This window comes from Calonectris borealis, chromosome Z (genome assembly GCF_964195595.1).
Source record: "Calonectris borealis chromosome Z, bCalBor7.hap1.2, whole genome shotgun sequence".
Classification (NCBI taxonomy): domain Eukaryota; kingdom Metazoa; phylum Chordata; class Aves; order Procellariiformes; family Procellariidae; genus Calonectris; species Calonectris borealis.
In genome coordinates, this window is record NC_134352.1 from 77557278 (window position 1) to 77573314 (window position 16037).

General features: G+C 51.8%; 2 protein-coding genes across 11 annotated transcripts in view; one reads left to right on the forward strand and one right to left on the reverse strand.

Moving 5' to 3' along the window:
- The window catches only part of LOC142075699 (ubiquitin-associated protein 2-like), a 168269-nt gene extending 155705 nt beyond the window's left edge, over positions 1 to 12564 (forward strand). For 7 of the 9 annotated variants that reach the window (XM_075137462.1, XM_075137463.1, XM_075137464.1 and 4 more), the window contains 6 exons: positions 1404 to 1618; positions 3007 to 3106; positions 3191 to 3298; positions 4790 to 4857; positions 6768 to 6959; positions 8548 to 12564. In XM_075137462.1, the coding sequence (XP_074993563.1) occupies positions 1404 to 1618; positions 3007 to 3106; positions 3191 to 3298; positions 4790 to 4857; positions 6768 to 6959; positions 8548 to 8643 (779 nt within the window). In that variant the 3' untranslated portion in view covers positions 8644 to 12564. Of the gene's footprint in view, positions 1 to 1403; positions 1619 to 3006; positions 3107 to 3190; positions 3299 to 4789; positions 4858 to 6767; positions 6960 to 8547 lie in introns of those variants that run through there. The other 2 variants (XM_075137469.1, XM_075137470.1) reach the window with 1 other exon arrangement.
- LOC142075700 (ubiquitin-conjugating enzyme E2 R2) overlaps positions 12113 to 16037 on the reverse strand; it is a 53533-nt gene continuing 49608 nt past the window's right edge. For both annotated transcript variants that reach the window (XM_075137471.1, XM_075137472.1), the window contains one exon: positions 12113 to 15290. In XM_075137471.1, coding sequence (XP_074993572.1) covers positions 15071 to 15290 — 220 coding nt within the window. In that variant the 3' untranslated portion in view covers positions 12113 to 15070. The remainder of the gene's footprint in view (positions 15291 to 16037) is intronic.

The window sequence follows — 16037 nt, forward strand, 5'->3', positions numbered from 1 at the left end:
TCCTGCTGTTGCTGAAAGAGCAATCATTTTTCCCTTCTGTAAACAGTTAAACCCATCAGTCCAAACTAGTCAAACAAAAGCGAGCATCTCCCTCTCAACCCCGACATTGGTGTTTCTTCATGGTTTTGGTCAGTAATTCATATGTGACTTCTTCTGGGACTAAGTTGGATAGCCTTTGAGAATAAGTGCAAAATTGTTACAAATGTAAACGGCAGTGTCATCTAGTGCCCTTCCCGAGCACATACAGGTGCTTGGAAAATATTCCATAGCTTAATCATTCTTCTCGAAATTCAGCTATCTTGCTTTCCTTTTTTGGCACTGGAATAGACCCCCCTCAGCAGCTCCCCATACTTTGTTACTGCTATTTTAGCACTTGTATGTTCCCAGCAGGAGCTGCATCTAGCAGACTCTCCCTCACCCTCCCCAAATCTAAGGACTTCATTCCCAAAAGCATGTGGTCTAAGAAGCCCTTCCTCATTCTTGCTCTTGCTCTTCAGTTATCAATGTGCAAAGATGACATTAGTGCCATCTAGGATTTTCAGCCAGTGGTTTTCATCCATTGCCATCTGATTACACTTAAAACTGTAGCCATAGGTGTTATAATTCCTGTAATGATGGTACTAAGTGTTGTCATACTTCTTGGTAACCAACAAAAAGGAATACTGGTTGGGAATGAGATAGATGTGATTGATATATGTCACCTCCTTAAAAAACACATGAACATGCTGCTATGTAGGCTGCCAGAAAATGCAAGTGTTCAGGAGTTTTCTGCTTCATAATCACTTCTCTCAGGAGGCTGCTTTTGGGTTAATAACCGAATTTCCCTTCCTACTTCTTCAATAAGGTGGCCCGCGATGCAAGCCTTGCTTTCCTGGCCTTCAGCTACTGTCTCCAGAACTTTGGTGGTGTGAGGAACCGGACATCTAACTAGTCATGCTTGACAAATAAACAGACATTGACAAAAATCACTGCCTGTAAATCCTAACTTGCTTTCAGCTCATAAAGCTTAGCTGATCAGGTTAACCCCCAGGAAAGTCACATTTTAACCCAACAACCATTTGCTCTTTGGCTATTTACCATACTTCCGCTTTTAGCATATTTTATTGCAATGATCTGATAGTAATGGATCTGCTCAGACCATGTAAGATAGGTAAGTAGTGGTATCTCCATTTTATCAGTGGATTAGCCATGGCATGGAATTCTGTGCCATGAACTGGCAATGTTCCTGTGGCCATCAGGAATAGAGGCCGGGAGAGCGCTCCCCATGAACAACTGCAGCTTTCAAGTGTAGGATGTGCTCTCTTCTGTAGTTATCTACTTGTATTCAGAGGATTTGAATCCTTTGAGTCCTCCACTTTTGGAGTAGCTTTGGTAGGTTTTCTGATCAGTTCTTTCTTTCACAGGTGACGTAACAAAATTTGGCCGTGGGGATTCTGCCTCCCCTGCTCCTGCTACCACGCTCGCCCAGCCGCAGCAGAACCAGACGCAGACTCACCATACAACTCAGCAGCCCTTCCTCAACCCAACCCTGCCCCCGGGGTACAGCTACACTGGGTTACCTTACTACGCTGGTGTGCCCGGCGTACCCAGCGCATTCCAGTATGGGCCAACCATGTTTGTAAGTGTGACAGCCTGAACTGTAACCTTCTCTTCGTGCCTCTCTGGTTTTGCTCTCTCCAGCCCAAATCTTCTACATCTTGGAATCATAGAATAGTTTGGGTTGGAAGGGACCTTCAAAGATCATCTAGTCCAACCCCTCTGTCACAGGCAGGGACGTCTTTCACTAGATCAGGCTGCTCAAAGCCTCATCCCGCCTGACTTTGAACACTTCCAGTGATGGGGCACCCACAACTTCTCTGGGCAACCTGTTCTAGTGTTTCATCACTCTCGTTGTAAAAAATTTCTTCCTTATGTCCAATCTAAACATACCCTCTTTCCGTTTAAAACCATTACCCCTTATCCTGTCTCTACAGGGCCTGATAAAAAGTTTTTCTCCATCTTTCTTATAAGCCCCCTTTAAGTATTGAAAGGCCGCAATAAGGTCTCCCTGGAGCCTTCTCTTCTCCAGGCTGAACAAGCCCAACTCCCTCAGCCTTTCTTCATAGGAGAGATGTTCCAGCCCTCGGATCATTTTTGTGGCCCTCCTCTGGACCTGCTCTAACAGGTCCATGTCCTTCTCATACTGGGGACCCCAGAGCTGAATCCAGTACTCAGGTGGGGTCTCATGAGAACGGAGTAGAGTCATCTTCCCCAGTCTGCAAGGGATCTCCGAAAATGTGCGAGCATGAGAAAATAGCTGCAGTCCCTTCCCCAAGAAAACATGAAAGTTAAAAGGCCAGAACTCATGGAATCCTGTGTAGGTTACTGTACATAGCAGACAGCTGCAGCTCATGAACTCGGTGTTCCTGAAAGCCCTTACCAGTCTCTGGAGAGTCAAGGGGAGACCCAAAGCTGAGTCACCGAGCTGAAAGTGCCTAGGAAATCCTTTCAAGGATGGAGGAGACCCCATTAAGTCAGAGAGCAGTGCTGGTAGTCTCAGGAGGAAGAAGGCTATTTGGGAAGAGATGATGCTCCAGGCAGAAGGGTAGATGAGTCTATTTTAGGGCCCCGTAGGACAGTGTTCTATGAAACAGCCTCAGGCAGGAATTGATGTTTCGTTTGATTCTGGAGGGAGAGCACTGTGGTTGCTCCTTCTTGGCTTTGTGGGTAAGAATTTGCTGTTTACATTCAGTGTATGAAAGAAATACGCAACCTGTTCTGAGACAGGGTTTTACGGCAATCAGAGGGGTGGCTCTAGCAGAAAACTTGGGACTTGCACAAATCCACTACAGCAAGTTACTGCTGGAAGCGTGAGTGCCATGTCCCATGCCATCCCAGTGCTCCCAACTCCAGATTAAATTTCCCATGTGAGGTGGAGGTGCCTTCCCCACTAGATGGCAGAGGGAGCTTGCGTTTTGCCTGCCCTTCCCCAGTTAACAGCGCCTTTTGTTCCCTTCCTTTGTCCAGGTACCTCCAGCATCTGCTAAACAGCATGGAGTCAACCTGAACACCGCGTCGACTCCTTTCCAGCAAGCGAGCGGCTATGGGCAGCACGGCTATGGAGCAGGTATGCTTACCACTGCGCTTTTCACGTGAGCGTCTGCAGAGCTGCTTTGCACACTGTAACACCTTGTCTTGTACACACCGGCAGGCTATGATGACTTAACGCAGGGAACGGCAGCTGGAGATTACAGCAAAGGAGGCTACAGTGGGTCATCTCAAGCACAAAACAAATCTGCTGGCACTGGACCTGGGAAAGGTAACACATGAGACTTGAGGTTGCTCTTCAGTGGGATTTAGTAGGGCAAACTCCCAGTATTTGCCAGTGCTGTGCAGTCAACACAGCAGCCAGCTCTAAACAGGGTCACGATCCAAGCTGTTTCTCCATCTCCCGTATACAAAATGCTTTTTTAATGGCCCAAGTGTTCCTTCTAAACCTCATGGCTGAACGTTGCATAAGGATTTGTGTGGCTGATGCGCAGCTTTGTGCACAATTATACATGGGAGAAATGGTGAGCTGTTTCCTCTGCCAAAGTTTTCTTTGCTGAAGAATAGTGGTTCTGCAGCAGTGCCGCGTTTTTGAAGCCTAAGCAGTTGGATGCTGCTGCTGAAATGGTCCTCTGCCAAATGATGACTATATTTTGAGTTTCTTGGTAGGCACCTGAGATAGCCGAGTGTTAGGGACAAGCAGCGCAGTTCACACATCTCTGGGCTGTTGTTTCAGCTACTGTCTGTACACCCTGTAACTCGTCGCGTTGTTTCATGCCTGGAAATGTTTCCTTTGTGACTGTAAAGGCTGAAGAATTTATACAGCTTATATATGAAAGCTTTATTCTGCACATGCTGGTTGGACCTGAGAAACGTATACTGAACTGCTTAGCACTAACTAGTTCATCCTTAGGCTTAAGCGAATACCAAGCATTTGCTGTGCGTTTGAAACACCAACTGGACTGTCTTCAGCCAAGAGCTGATCACGCTCTCCTCTGTGGAGGAGCAATCCAAAAAGGAGCAATGTCCTAGGAAGGGTACAACCTTAGAGCAGTGCAAACTCTCTGAGTCCAGTCCTCTGATTCACTGGCCAAAGGAACAGCTGGTTTTGTTCTGATCCAAGTGAAATTATTAGAGCCAGTCTTTGTAAGACTGTGAATAAGTGGCTGGTTTGAGAGTCACCTCGCTGGTAAGTGAGTGTTTCTGAGCCTCTTGTGGCACCAGCTGGTCCAGGTGGAAGCCAGCCTGAATCAGTGATACTAATTCTCTCAGGGCAGAGGAGCATTGCAGACCTCACCCTTCTGCAGGATGTGAAAGGACAAGGGCTCAAATGTGTAGCAGATGCGGAGTCTCATCGCTCAGCACACTACTGGAAAGCTCTCGAATGCTGCATTAGAGCCAAATGCATCCCTAATCCTAGGGGAAAGCTGGCTTTTTGCGAGTTTAAATGAGTGTTCGGTGCAGCCAGCTGCTGCCTGGTGAAGTGCATTTGAATCTAAGCAGTAACTGCTGGGTTGTGGACATGGATGATTTATCCCAGCGGGCTGGTTTCCCACTTTGCAGCGGGAACGAGGAATTGAGCCCTTTCTTCTGTTCCTGTGTGGGGTGCCGTGGGTCTGGCAGCAGCAGCAGGGCGTGTGGTGCAGCAGCTGCAGACGAAGGTGCATCCACTGAGGCCGCCGGAGGTGCCAGGAGCAAAGCATGGGGCTCATGCTGGGTGGTGGTTGATTTTCTCATTGTCGGTGGCCTTTTTGTTTTCCAGGTGTTTCTGTGACCTCAAGTAACACAGGTGTGCCTGATATCAGTGGCTCAGTCTATAACAAGACTCAGGTGAGCAATGCTGGACCCTCCTCCCTCACGGCTTGAGGCCAGGCCAGTGGCTCCCCTCCTGTTCCCAGGCCAGTCGGTCTCAGGGTCAGCAGGCCGTGGCATTTCTTATGCTGGCTCTGTTTGCTGTTGGAGTGGAGTCTCGCCCTCTGTGCCACCCTTTCTGCCATGTCAGCTCCTGATGGCAGCTGCTGGCATAAGCGCAGCACTCTACGCTGCCCACGCTGCCCCATGCGAGTTATGTGTGTGCTCCCTCGGTCAGTTTGCAGAGGACACCAGGCTGGGCGGGAGTGTTGATCTGCTGGAGGGTAGGAAGGCTCTGCAGAGGGACCTGGACAGGCTGGATCCATGGGCCGAGGCCAATTGTATGAGGTTCAACAAGGCCAAGTGCCAGGTCCTGCACTTCGGCCACAACAACCCCATGCAATGCTACAGGCTTGGGGAAGAGTGGCTGGAAAGCTGCCCAGAGGACAAGGACCTGGGGGTGCTGATTGACAGCCGGCTGAACATGAGCCGGCAGTGTGCTCAGGTGGCCAAAAAGGCCAATGGCATCCTGGCCTGTATCAGAAATAGTGTGGCCAGCAGGAGCAGGGAGGTGATTGTGCCCCTGTACTTGGCACTGGTGAGGCCGCACCTCGAATCCTGTGTTCAGTTTTGGGCCCCTCGCTACAAGAAGGACATGGAGGTGCTGGAGCGTGTCCAGAGGAGGGCAACGAAGCTGGTGAAGGGCCTGGAGCACAAGTCTTGTGAGGAGCAGCTGAGGGAACTGGGGTTGTTTAGGCTGGAGAAGAGGAGGCTGAGGGGAGACCTCATCGTGCTCTACAACTACCTGAAAGGAGGTTGTAGCGAGGTGGGTGTTGGTCTCTTCTGCCAAGTAACTAGCGATAGGACAAGAGGAAATGGCCTCAAGTTGTGCCAAGGGAGGTTTAGATTGGACATTAGGAGAAATTTCTTTACTGAAAGAGTGGTCAGGCCTTGGAACAGGCTGCCCAGGGAAGGGGTTGAATCACCATCCCTGGAGGTATTTAAAAGACGTGTAGATGAGGCCCTTAGGGACATGGTGTAGTGGGCATGGTGTGTTGGATTGACGGTTGGACTCGATGCTCTTGCAGGTCTTTTCCAACCTTAATGATTCTATGATTCTATGTCCTGGGTGCAAATGAAATGTCATGGTGCTAATGTTTGTAGTCAAAGTAGCCCCCAAAGCAGGTGAGTCAAGAGGCCGTTTGCTTTTCACCAGAGAGACCAGTCAGTGGCGCCCACCCCTAACACCCGAGGGTCCCTGTCCCACGCTCTCCTGTGGCCGTTGCTCAGCATACAGCTTCCCAGGGAAAGCAGAAAGCCCTTTGACAAGCTGTGCTGTGCAGTGGGCTTATGTCCAGCTCCTGTTTTCTCCTCCTTGCACCCTCAGCTGGGGGAATCGGTGTCTGGCTGTGATCCGTGCTTACAGGCAGGAAGCCAGCTCTCAGCTACACACTTAGCATGAGGGGTCAAGCTTTGGCCACGGGGACGAAAATCTTATTGCAAGTTCTGCTTGTGTTTTTGTTGGGCCACCCTGGGTAGGTCGAGTAATTCCAGGCTGAGCCCCTAGAACGTGTGAAGGACTGATTTCAGGCAGCTGCTGCCATTCCTTGTCCCACTGAGTAAAAAGACGTCAGGGAAAAAAGGAACACAGTAGCTGTGGAAATAAAAATAAAGTAAAATGTCGGAGGCATCAGTGCAAAAATATGGGTGAGAACAGGAGCTGAAACTCATCTGCTGAAGTGCTCGCAGGTATTCGATGTGACTTGGCTTGCTCACAGGGTTGGTGAAAGGTTCAGGTGATGTGTGTTTGGGCCGCTCTTGTTCTTGTCTGGTCACTGTGGGGCTGCTCACACCAGTCTCTGACGCTGTCCCCCTCGCCTCCCGTGCAGACGTTTGACAAGCAGGGATTCCACGCTGGCACGCCGCCTCCTTTCAGCCTGCCTTCTGCTCTCGGATCGACTGGGCCCCTGAACCCTGGTGCTGCCCCGGGTTATGCTCCAGCCCCGTTTCTCCATATCCTGCCTGCGCATCAGCAGCCTCATTCCCAGATGCTGCACCACCATCTTCAGCAAGACGGGCAGGTGAGTCGGCCCCTTCTGCCTCTAGAGCGTGCCTGAGGGCAGATTGCTCTCACCCACATCCCAGCAGGGTCTTGGGGGTTTTTGCTTCCTTCTGGTTTTTGCTTTGCTCATTGGGAAAGGGCCTTGACGGTGATTGCAGACTGACGGACTCGATGCTGTTGACCAGCTTGGGGAGGGAGCCTCACGAAGGTCAGCAAGGGGAAGTGCAAAGTCCTGCCCCTGGGGAGGAACAACCCCATGCACCAGTATATGCTGGGGGCCACCCAACTGGAAAGCAGCTTGGCAGAAAAGGCCCTGGGGGTCCTGGTGGACACCAGGTTGACCATGAGCCAACAATGTGCCTTTGCCACAGAGAAGGCCAAGGGTATCCTGGGCTGCATTAGGCAAAGTATGACCAGCAGGTCGAGGGAGCTGGTCCTTCCCCTCTACTCAGCACTGGTGAGACCAGACCTGGAGTTCTGTGTCCAGTTCTGGGCTCCCCAGTACGAGAGACATGAACATACTGGAGAGTCCAACAAAGGGCCGCAAGGATGATGAAGGGACTGGATCATCTCTCCTATGAGGAGAGGCTGGGAGAGCTCGGACTGTTCAGCCTGGAGAAGAGAAGGCTCAAGGGGGATCTCGTCAGTGTATATAAATACCTGAAGGGAGCCTGTAAAGGGGATGGAGCCAGGCTCTTCTCAGTGGTGCCCAGTGACAGGACCAGAAGCAATGGGCACAAACTGAAATACAGGAGGTTCCCTCTGAACATCAGGAAGCACTTTTTTACTGGGATGGTGACCAAGCACTGGCACAGGTTGCCCAGTGAGGTTGTGGAGTCTCCATCCTTGGAACTGTCTGGACATGGTCCTGGGCAACCAGCTCTAGGTGACCTGGCTTGAGCAGAGGGGTTGGACAAGATACCTCGAGAGGTCCCTGCCAGCCTCAGCCAGCCTGCGATTATGTGAAGAAGCCACCCTGAAGTGGGGTGTGGAGAGATGGGCTGTGAGGTGTGAAGCTGAGGCAGGCGCTGCTGTGCCCTGGCTGCGGCAGGAGAGCAGGACGTGAGCACTTGTACTGTAACTCTGGGGAAAAATCAAGCATCCCCTTGCAGGTTGCACGTCGGCTCTGATTTCTGATTTGGTTTCACCAGCCCATGCGTTTTCTTTCCTCACTATAAATGTTCCCTGAAAAAACAGTGTTCTGTCTTAGAGTCCAGAAATGTCTGCCTTAGAGTCCAGAAGTGACTTCTGACTCCGAATGTGTGACATCCTTGGCTGGTGCACTGCCTCCGTTCACCTTGAGAGCGCTCCTTTGCTGTCTCCCGTCCTGCTCCTCTGCTTCCTTGTGCTTGAACCTGTCTTGGGTGGGGGGATGGTGGGATGGCGCGGCGCCGCGCTCCAGCTTGGTGTCTCTGTGGCCGTTCGTCCTGGATTGCGAGACACGGAGATGTTGCAGAGCAGAAACAGATCCGTTCAGGGGGGAGCATCGCTACGTTGGTAGGGTGTCAGGGCTGTCCCCGGGGGTGGCAGCTGTTCTGGTGACGTTCAGAGGGGCTCGTCTTCCTGGGAGTGCTGACGCCTATGTCTCCTTCCTTTCCGATTTCTAGGGTGGATCCGGCCAACGCAACCAACCCAGCACCATGCAGCAAAAGTCTCAGGCTACCAAAACCGCCTATGGCACTTCTCCATACTGGACAAACTAAATCCGAAACCGGGGAGGGGGGAGAGAATGAAAGGAGAGGAGGAGAAAAAAAAAAAAAGAAAAGAGAAAACGAAAAAAAGCCGAAGCCCATTCCTGGAATTATTAGAAGAAGAAGTAACTGCTCAGCCAAACGTCTGTGCGGGGAGAACTGCAGCCAGCCATCCATCCTCTGTGTGACTCGCCCGCTTCCTCTTTGAGTTGCTGTTGTATGTAATATATTTATGTATGTATTTGTAAATGTAATAGAGCCTAAATGTGGTTTTCTGCATCTTGCAGCCTGTTTTATTTTCTTTGTAGGAAAACTAATTATTCATTTCCCATCTGCACCAGGGCATCCTTCCTTGTTTTTTTTAAGCTCTATGGGCTTTATAACTCTGTCAAAGACAAACTGCGCCATTTTTTTTGGAGCTGGAGCCCATTTATTTAATGCAGTTCTAAATTCAGGCAAATAAGGAGGCCTGATCCCCCCCCAAAAAAGAATCAAGATGTGTCCTGTTGGTTTGATTTCTGCCCCCAGCCCCCAATATAGCTGTTACTTTAAAGAGGGAAAAAAAAAGAAAGAAAAAAAAAGTTTTGTGGGCCTTCCCCTTTCTTTCGTCTCCCCCCTCCCTCTTGCTGTGGAAGATGAACTCTTGTGGGCAGTTTGGTCACTGTGGCCCTGAGCTGCAACCTCACCTTTTTATTTTTCAATTTTTGAATAATAAAAAAAAAAGACAGGGTTTTCTTTTTTGTTTGTGGGTTTTTTTTTGTTTCTCTAGCAAGAGACTTTGGATGGCTCAGTGTGTCCTGGACCCTCCTTTGCATCATTAGAGGCAAAAACTATGTAGCGGTTTCTTAAATAAAAGTATAAGCTGTGTCTTGTACCTCTTTTTGCCCTGAGCCACCCTGCCTGGGAAAGCCAGAGCTACTGGATGGAAACTTCACCTGTCCCTCCCCACTTTTTTTTAAAACAAAGACCTTGGAGGCAACTCCTGGTCCTTCTTGTCCTGCACCAGTGCGGTGAATGTTTTAGGAGTTTTATTTCCTTTTAGCCCTTCCTCCACCTAATAAAAGGTCTGAGCGTATCACTGGTGTTTGTCTGCATTTTCAAAGGCTCCAGGAGCAGTTTTGCTTTTACAGCCTGTCCCTTTCCACCTGCTCCTGCACCAAAGGCTCAGCTGGGAGGGGCTGCAGGGGACACCGAACACCATGACAAGGTGAGTGCACCTCGGTGCTGAGGGCTCCCAGGCTCCTGCAGCAGGGAGGGGATCCTGGGCAGCATCCTGACTCCTGCCATAGGCATCACGTCTCTGCCTTTGGCGTCCTCTGGCACTGTGCTGTGGCCGAGTCCCTGCGGAGCAGCTGGGATGGGTCCGGAGGGAGCACAGCTGCAGCACTGCCCTCCCTTGCTTTGCCCATGAGGTCCATGGCCTCCACCAGCAGGAAGGTCAGTGGTGAGGGTGCCAGAGGGTGCCCTGGTTCATCCTCCTGAGCATCCTGGCCCCGCGCAGCAGAGGAGGTGGGTAAAGGTGAAGCTGTATGTGTCCATGCAGCAGGCGCGGGGCTTCTCTGCGCTTCTCAATTCTGTTTCAAGATCCACAAGAAAAAAAAAACATCTGTTTCTACCATGAGAACCACTTTTCTTTATCTGAAGAGCCACACTTTCACCAGCTCGCTGGTCGTGAGACCCAGTTGGCTTGAGGTCAGCGTGTCACCCAGCCCTCCCCTACCTCTGAGCAGCATGAACTGCACTGGCATTCCTCTGCCCCAGCTCAAGTTTTGGTACTGGTCAGACTTCAGCAGCTGCTGCAATCCCTTGGCAGCTGCTGTCCCACTGCCACCGGCTTTGGGGTGTCAAGGAGGGCAAAAATGTTTCTGCAGGCTGGGGACTTACTGCCAGCTTGGACAGGGACTGCACCAGCAGCTGAGCCCCAGGGCTTACAGCAATGGCACCTCATTCACCTGCGGCCAGAGCTGCTGCCTCACAGGAGCTGTTCTTTGAAAAACACTTTCCCCTAAAAACACTTTCCCCTAAAGCCATCTTCTCACCTTTGTTCCTTGTTTATAGAAATCCACTGCTGCCCCACAGGGCTGGGTCAGTCCTTGCTTGTGTGTCAGGGGCCAGAAGCAGTTGGAAGTGGCAAAAGGCAACACATGAGAGTTGGTGCCAGCCCACAGCAGCCCCCTGAGCCTTAGGGTTGCTGCAGAGCAGCTGCCAGAGACTCCCTCGCAAGGACTTCTCCGCTGTCCCCAGCTGCACAACTTCCACCCCCAGCAGGGAAGGGCAGCGCTTGCAGGCCTGGAGGCGATGGGCCGTGTTGCCCTCCCGCACCCTGCTCTTCCCCAGCACAAAGCAGCACAGGCAACTCCAGCACCTTCCCAACTGCTCAGGGTCCTGCCCACAGGCAGGCTCCCCTCCTCTCCAGGTGAGACAGCACAGGATCTTTTTCCATTTCCTTACGCTGTTGGTTCCAGCAGGGCTCTTCTGCAGCGATGTCCTCTAACCCCCTGTTCCACGGTCTGATGGTAGAGCCAAGGTTGCTCAGCTGCACTCGGCCATGAGGGAAAGGCAAGAAAATACCCAGCACGAATGGCAGCTGGGTTTACCCAGGGCAGGCTGGAGAGTTTGTCCTGCCTTTGGCACCACACCTTGTGCTGGCAGCTCTGGGCAGCCCGGTGCTGTAGGAGCCAGGCAGGAGACACCAGCAAGCCTGCTCCAGACAGCACCATCCCTCAGTCCCTTTCCCCAACATGGAAACTCCTCTGGGAATGCAGCTCTGAAATGCCATCACAGCTGTGAAGCCAAAGCACTCAGGCCACAACCACGTTTGACTCAGCAGCTGCTGCACTACAAACGATGCCAAGTGCAGCAAGTGCAGCTCCTCTACTCTTCACCTGCTAATTTTAACGTGACTGCAGCAGTGAGGCACTGCAAAACCAAACTTCACTCTTGAGCTTGCAGGGAACAGCATGGGCCAGGCAGGGCAAGCACCCTGAAGCGATGACCTCAATGCCTGTGCCAGCCTTCTGCCTGAGGTCAGAGCCCCTGCCCCAGCAAGCAAGCTCCCCCGCTGACCATTTCAGGAGCACTGTGCTCCTGCCCTGCCAGGGAACCGGCCACCAGCAGCACCCCAGGCCCTGGCAGCAACAGCTTTGTCCCAAGTCCTGCGTCCCTGCTGCAGTCATACAAGACCATGAACCACCCTCCCGCGGGTCTCCCCCATCCTGACTTAGGAAGACTAAATTTAACAGCAAAGCCCATGGCCTTTTGCCAAAGTACTTCTCTAAATCAGTTTGTTCTTTAGTCTTGGGTTCAGGCAGGCAGCTGTCAGACAGCAGCTTATTTTTCTGATAACCTTATAGATATTTATGTATACGTATAGGCATCGATACTGGAGCAGTGCTGAACTTCTGAAGAGCTGCTATTCAAAGCTTTAAGTAACCCATGCAAATAAACTGGCTCAATTAACAGGGAAGTAACAGTACAGGGATATTTTCATTTCACATTTTTATTAGTAGACAGATGTGCAGAAAAGACAAAATATAACTACTGAAGGGTAAGACAACACAAAAATGCATCAGTTAATTCTTTCTGGTAAATTATACTGAAGAAAAAAAGGAAAACATCTGGGATTTCAGCTAAGAAAACTACTAAGAAATCTAGTGTACCCTGCTGGTTTCAGAATGGTTGAAAACTGCATTTGAAGGGGCTTGTACTTGCAAATGTAAACGCTAATATTGGCTGAGACAGGAGAAAAAGGTTAAGAAAAAACCAGAATACACAGATCAGGTAAACATTTTTCCGCAATCTCTTAAATAGTTTCAAAAAAAACCCTCATACTTCAGTTTGTATCTCAAAAAAAAGGAAACCAGCAAGTCAACAAGCAATGACACTGCACGGGACAATGGGGAAGAGAAATTAGTCTGGTTAATGTAGGAGCTCTCAAAATAGGTTGCTTTTTGTCTTTAAAAAAGGGTAACAGAAGAGTCATGATAATGCATCTTACAACACCAAGCTTGAAAATACAAGTCACTGGAGAGTATACAGTGAAGACGGTCAAAAGTACAAGGGAAATCCTGAAAGATGCAGTATCCTCATTTCAAACCAAGTCATCAGCACAGCCAGCGTTGCCATACTCTGCTCCTTCACCCCCCAGCAGCCCCCCGAAAGCTGGAGGTCGGTGTCCCTGACCCAGTGCAGCCCCAAGACCAGTCCTGCAGCCAGGAGGCCCAGGGGCCCATTTGCCAACACTGGCGCTGCCCTCGCAGGGCTGGAGTGAGGCTGGGGGTGCCCCACACCATCTCTAGATGCCGGGGAGCCGCGCTGCCGGCTCCAAAAAGCACCAGGGGCTGAGTCAGTCCTTGCTGGAAGGACGAGCTGAAGCAGCCCACCTGGGACCCTTCTGGAGGGGTCCAGCTGCCTCCCCAGGTAACATGCAAGACGGAGCACTGGGGGACAAGGTATCACCACCTGGGCTGCCTTTACTCCGCAGGGGGCAGAGGGATGCCCCGCCAGCACACCCTGGGGCAGAGCAGCAGGGACTGTCCCTGCTGCAGCAAGTCCCAGCCAAGCCACAGTTTGAAAACACATCTGCCTTGCTCACTTCAAACAGAGCCTTCCTCCCCTCCCCAAGGGCTGCCTTCCCCTCCTCTCCCTCCAGGCACCACGTTTTGAGCTTGCTCACTCTCATCCCGCTCCTCGCCCTGGGACACGGCCACCGAGCTGATGGCAGAACAAAGTTTACTCCCGCCAAAGCACCCCTCGAGGGACCGCAGCTGGTGACACACCATTGAAAACCCTGAGATATAGGAAGGGGAGGCATAGACAAATGCCCGAGCCCACAGCTCTTATCAGGGTAACTGCCTCTGCACCCGTGGGAACGGAGGGTCTCGCCCAAGCCGGGCCAGCACCTCAGATCTGCTCCTGGAGGTGCCAGGGCTCAGCGCAGGAGGGCAGGGCCGGCTGCTGATCAAGGGATCACGCGAAAGGTGAGTTCAGGCCACTGGACCACAGCCGCACAAGAAGAGCACACTGCAACAGAGCAAGGGTGCTGAGGGACCGAGGAAGAGGGTTCTGCAGAGACGAGCATGCAGGATCCCCCCCTGCCCACACGGGAGGGCCCTAAGCTCTGCCGAGAGCTCCCAAAAACATGCAGAAGGCCAAGCTCAGTGCAGCGGCTGAAGCATGCTGCTAAATAGCCTGTCAAACCCCATCCCTGGCCTTCTCTTCCAGCCTGAAAGCGCTGTGTACCCCTCTCCTGCGGGGCTGCCCACGCTCACCCATGCCCCAGCCAGCCAGGGGCACATGCATCCCCTCTGCCCCGTGCCCCAGCCACCGCGGGCACAGGGACAGCCTGGCCACCCCAGGCAGGCACCAAAGGGAGCTTTGACTTCTGCCGACCCCGCAGGGCTGCAGCAGAGCTGCATTTACCAACACGTGACCTACGTAAGCAACGGAAAGAAGGCTCAGGCCAGCAGTGGATTTGGGCTGCGGGAAGCAAGGGCTGCTAGCAAGCGTGGGGCGGGAGGCTATCGGTCTCTCCCACTGCCAAAAAGAAGTTCAGGATGAACGCTGGCCTGCTGGGCAGCGGGATGCACATCTGTTCTCCTCCCGCCGGAGAGGGGCAGCTGGCAGCAGATCTCAGCAGCATGGCTAAACTGAACTTTTTCAACCCCAACCTAGTCTGAAAAAAAAAAAAAAATAAATAGCAACCCAGGGCTCAGTTGTACAGACGTGAAGTGTTAAGTGTTTATTTTAGGGTTCATATCACAAGCCTTTTTCAGAGACAAAGCTGACTATGCCCTCTGGGGCTCCAGGGGCCAGCTATTTCCTAACTTGAGCAGGCTGAAAAGGAATACTGTACCTTTCAGTGACATCCCATCAAGCTCAACACACAGTAGCTTTACACTCTCCGCCCCACACCTTATAAAGGAAAAGCCACCACCACAAGGCTAAACGAATGTACACACGCTATTATTGTAAATGGAGCAGCTAAACCTTGGCAATTTGCTTTGTGTGGATTTTTTTTTTTCCTTCCCAGTAAATGCAGCACTTGAGCTCCCGAAAACCCAGCTTCCAATGGGTTTGTTCCAGCTTTAAATACATTAAACATCTCAATGCAAGACTGTATTTAATTCAAGAATCTAAACGCGAGCAAACCTGTTTCGCTGTGAGCGTTTCGTAGAAGTGAAAAGGGGAGTTTCTTTTTTAAAAAGAAATCATAATACAGTGATGAAAGGGTTAAGAATGCAAGAATTCAGACATTCTGTGGAGGGTCTCTAAGAGGTCCATAAAAAAGGAGCAAACAGATCCATACAACAGGAGACAGCAGGAGACAAAGTTTTTTTTGATCCCCCCCCCACACTTTTTTGCTGGACTGCTGCTAGGTTACCGCTGCTCCCTTCTGGCCTGAGTCGGCAGGGCAGTACAGGGGCATAGAGGGAGCAGGTCACGACTCCTCGTTGCCAGAATCATCGTCATCGTAACAGTCGGCATCCTCCTCCTCCTCATCTTCGTCATCAATGTCGTCATCGTACAAGTCGTCGTAAAGCAAATCTGAACTGTTGTCATTGGAAGGCACTTTAGTTTTGATGCAGTACTCTGCCAGTGTAGTGGGGACCTTCACGCCATCCTTCTCTGCCTCGGCTTTGGTAGCCAAAACCTGTTTCCTGCGGGGATGAGGACACAGCAACGTGAGCAGGGCCGTGTGCCAGCGGCAGCGTGGCTCAACTCCCCACCTCCCGGCCAGCCCCAGCCCCAGCCCGGCCCTGCCGGCAGCTCAGAGTCAGGAGAGCTGGTGTCACTGAAGCACCACGAGAAACAGATGTAGCTCCTGCAGCCCCGGGCTTGGGAGCACTCCAAGGGTGTTTGCAGCACGCACGCTCTCAGCAACACATGAAATCAGTTATTCTACGGGGCTCCACATTAGAGACCTGCCAGAGCTCAGAGCAAATTTCATTACGTTTGCCACAGAAGAAATGGTCAGGGATTTCTCAAGATGACTTATTGACTCCACCACTGATGACTCTACCCCGGCATGCTCAAAACTGCGATTCCCACGAGCGTTTAGCAGCTCTGAGCTCCCACTGGAAGGTAAGAGCAGTCGGAGCACGATGCTGCACCCCAAGACAGAGCCGTAACCCCGGCGCTGCCTGGGGCTGGCAGGAGACAAGTGTTTCCCATCGCCCCAGGACAGGCTCTGGCTGCCGCCTCTGGGCTGTGAACTGTTGCTGGCCCGCGCTGCCCCTCAGCAGGCAGAGGAGCAGATGGCAGCCTGTCCCTTCACCCCCACCTCCCTGCTCGTCAGTCTGCCGTACTCTGTTTATGGAGCACATCCAGCTCCGCTGAAGCCAAGGGAGCCGGAGAGGACTAAGATAACCTCCCAGCAAGGCTCTTTGCACAGACTGACTGCCCCG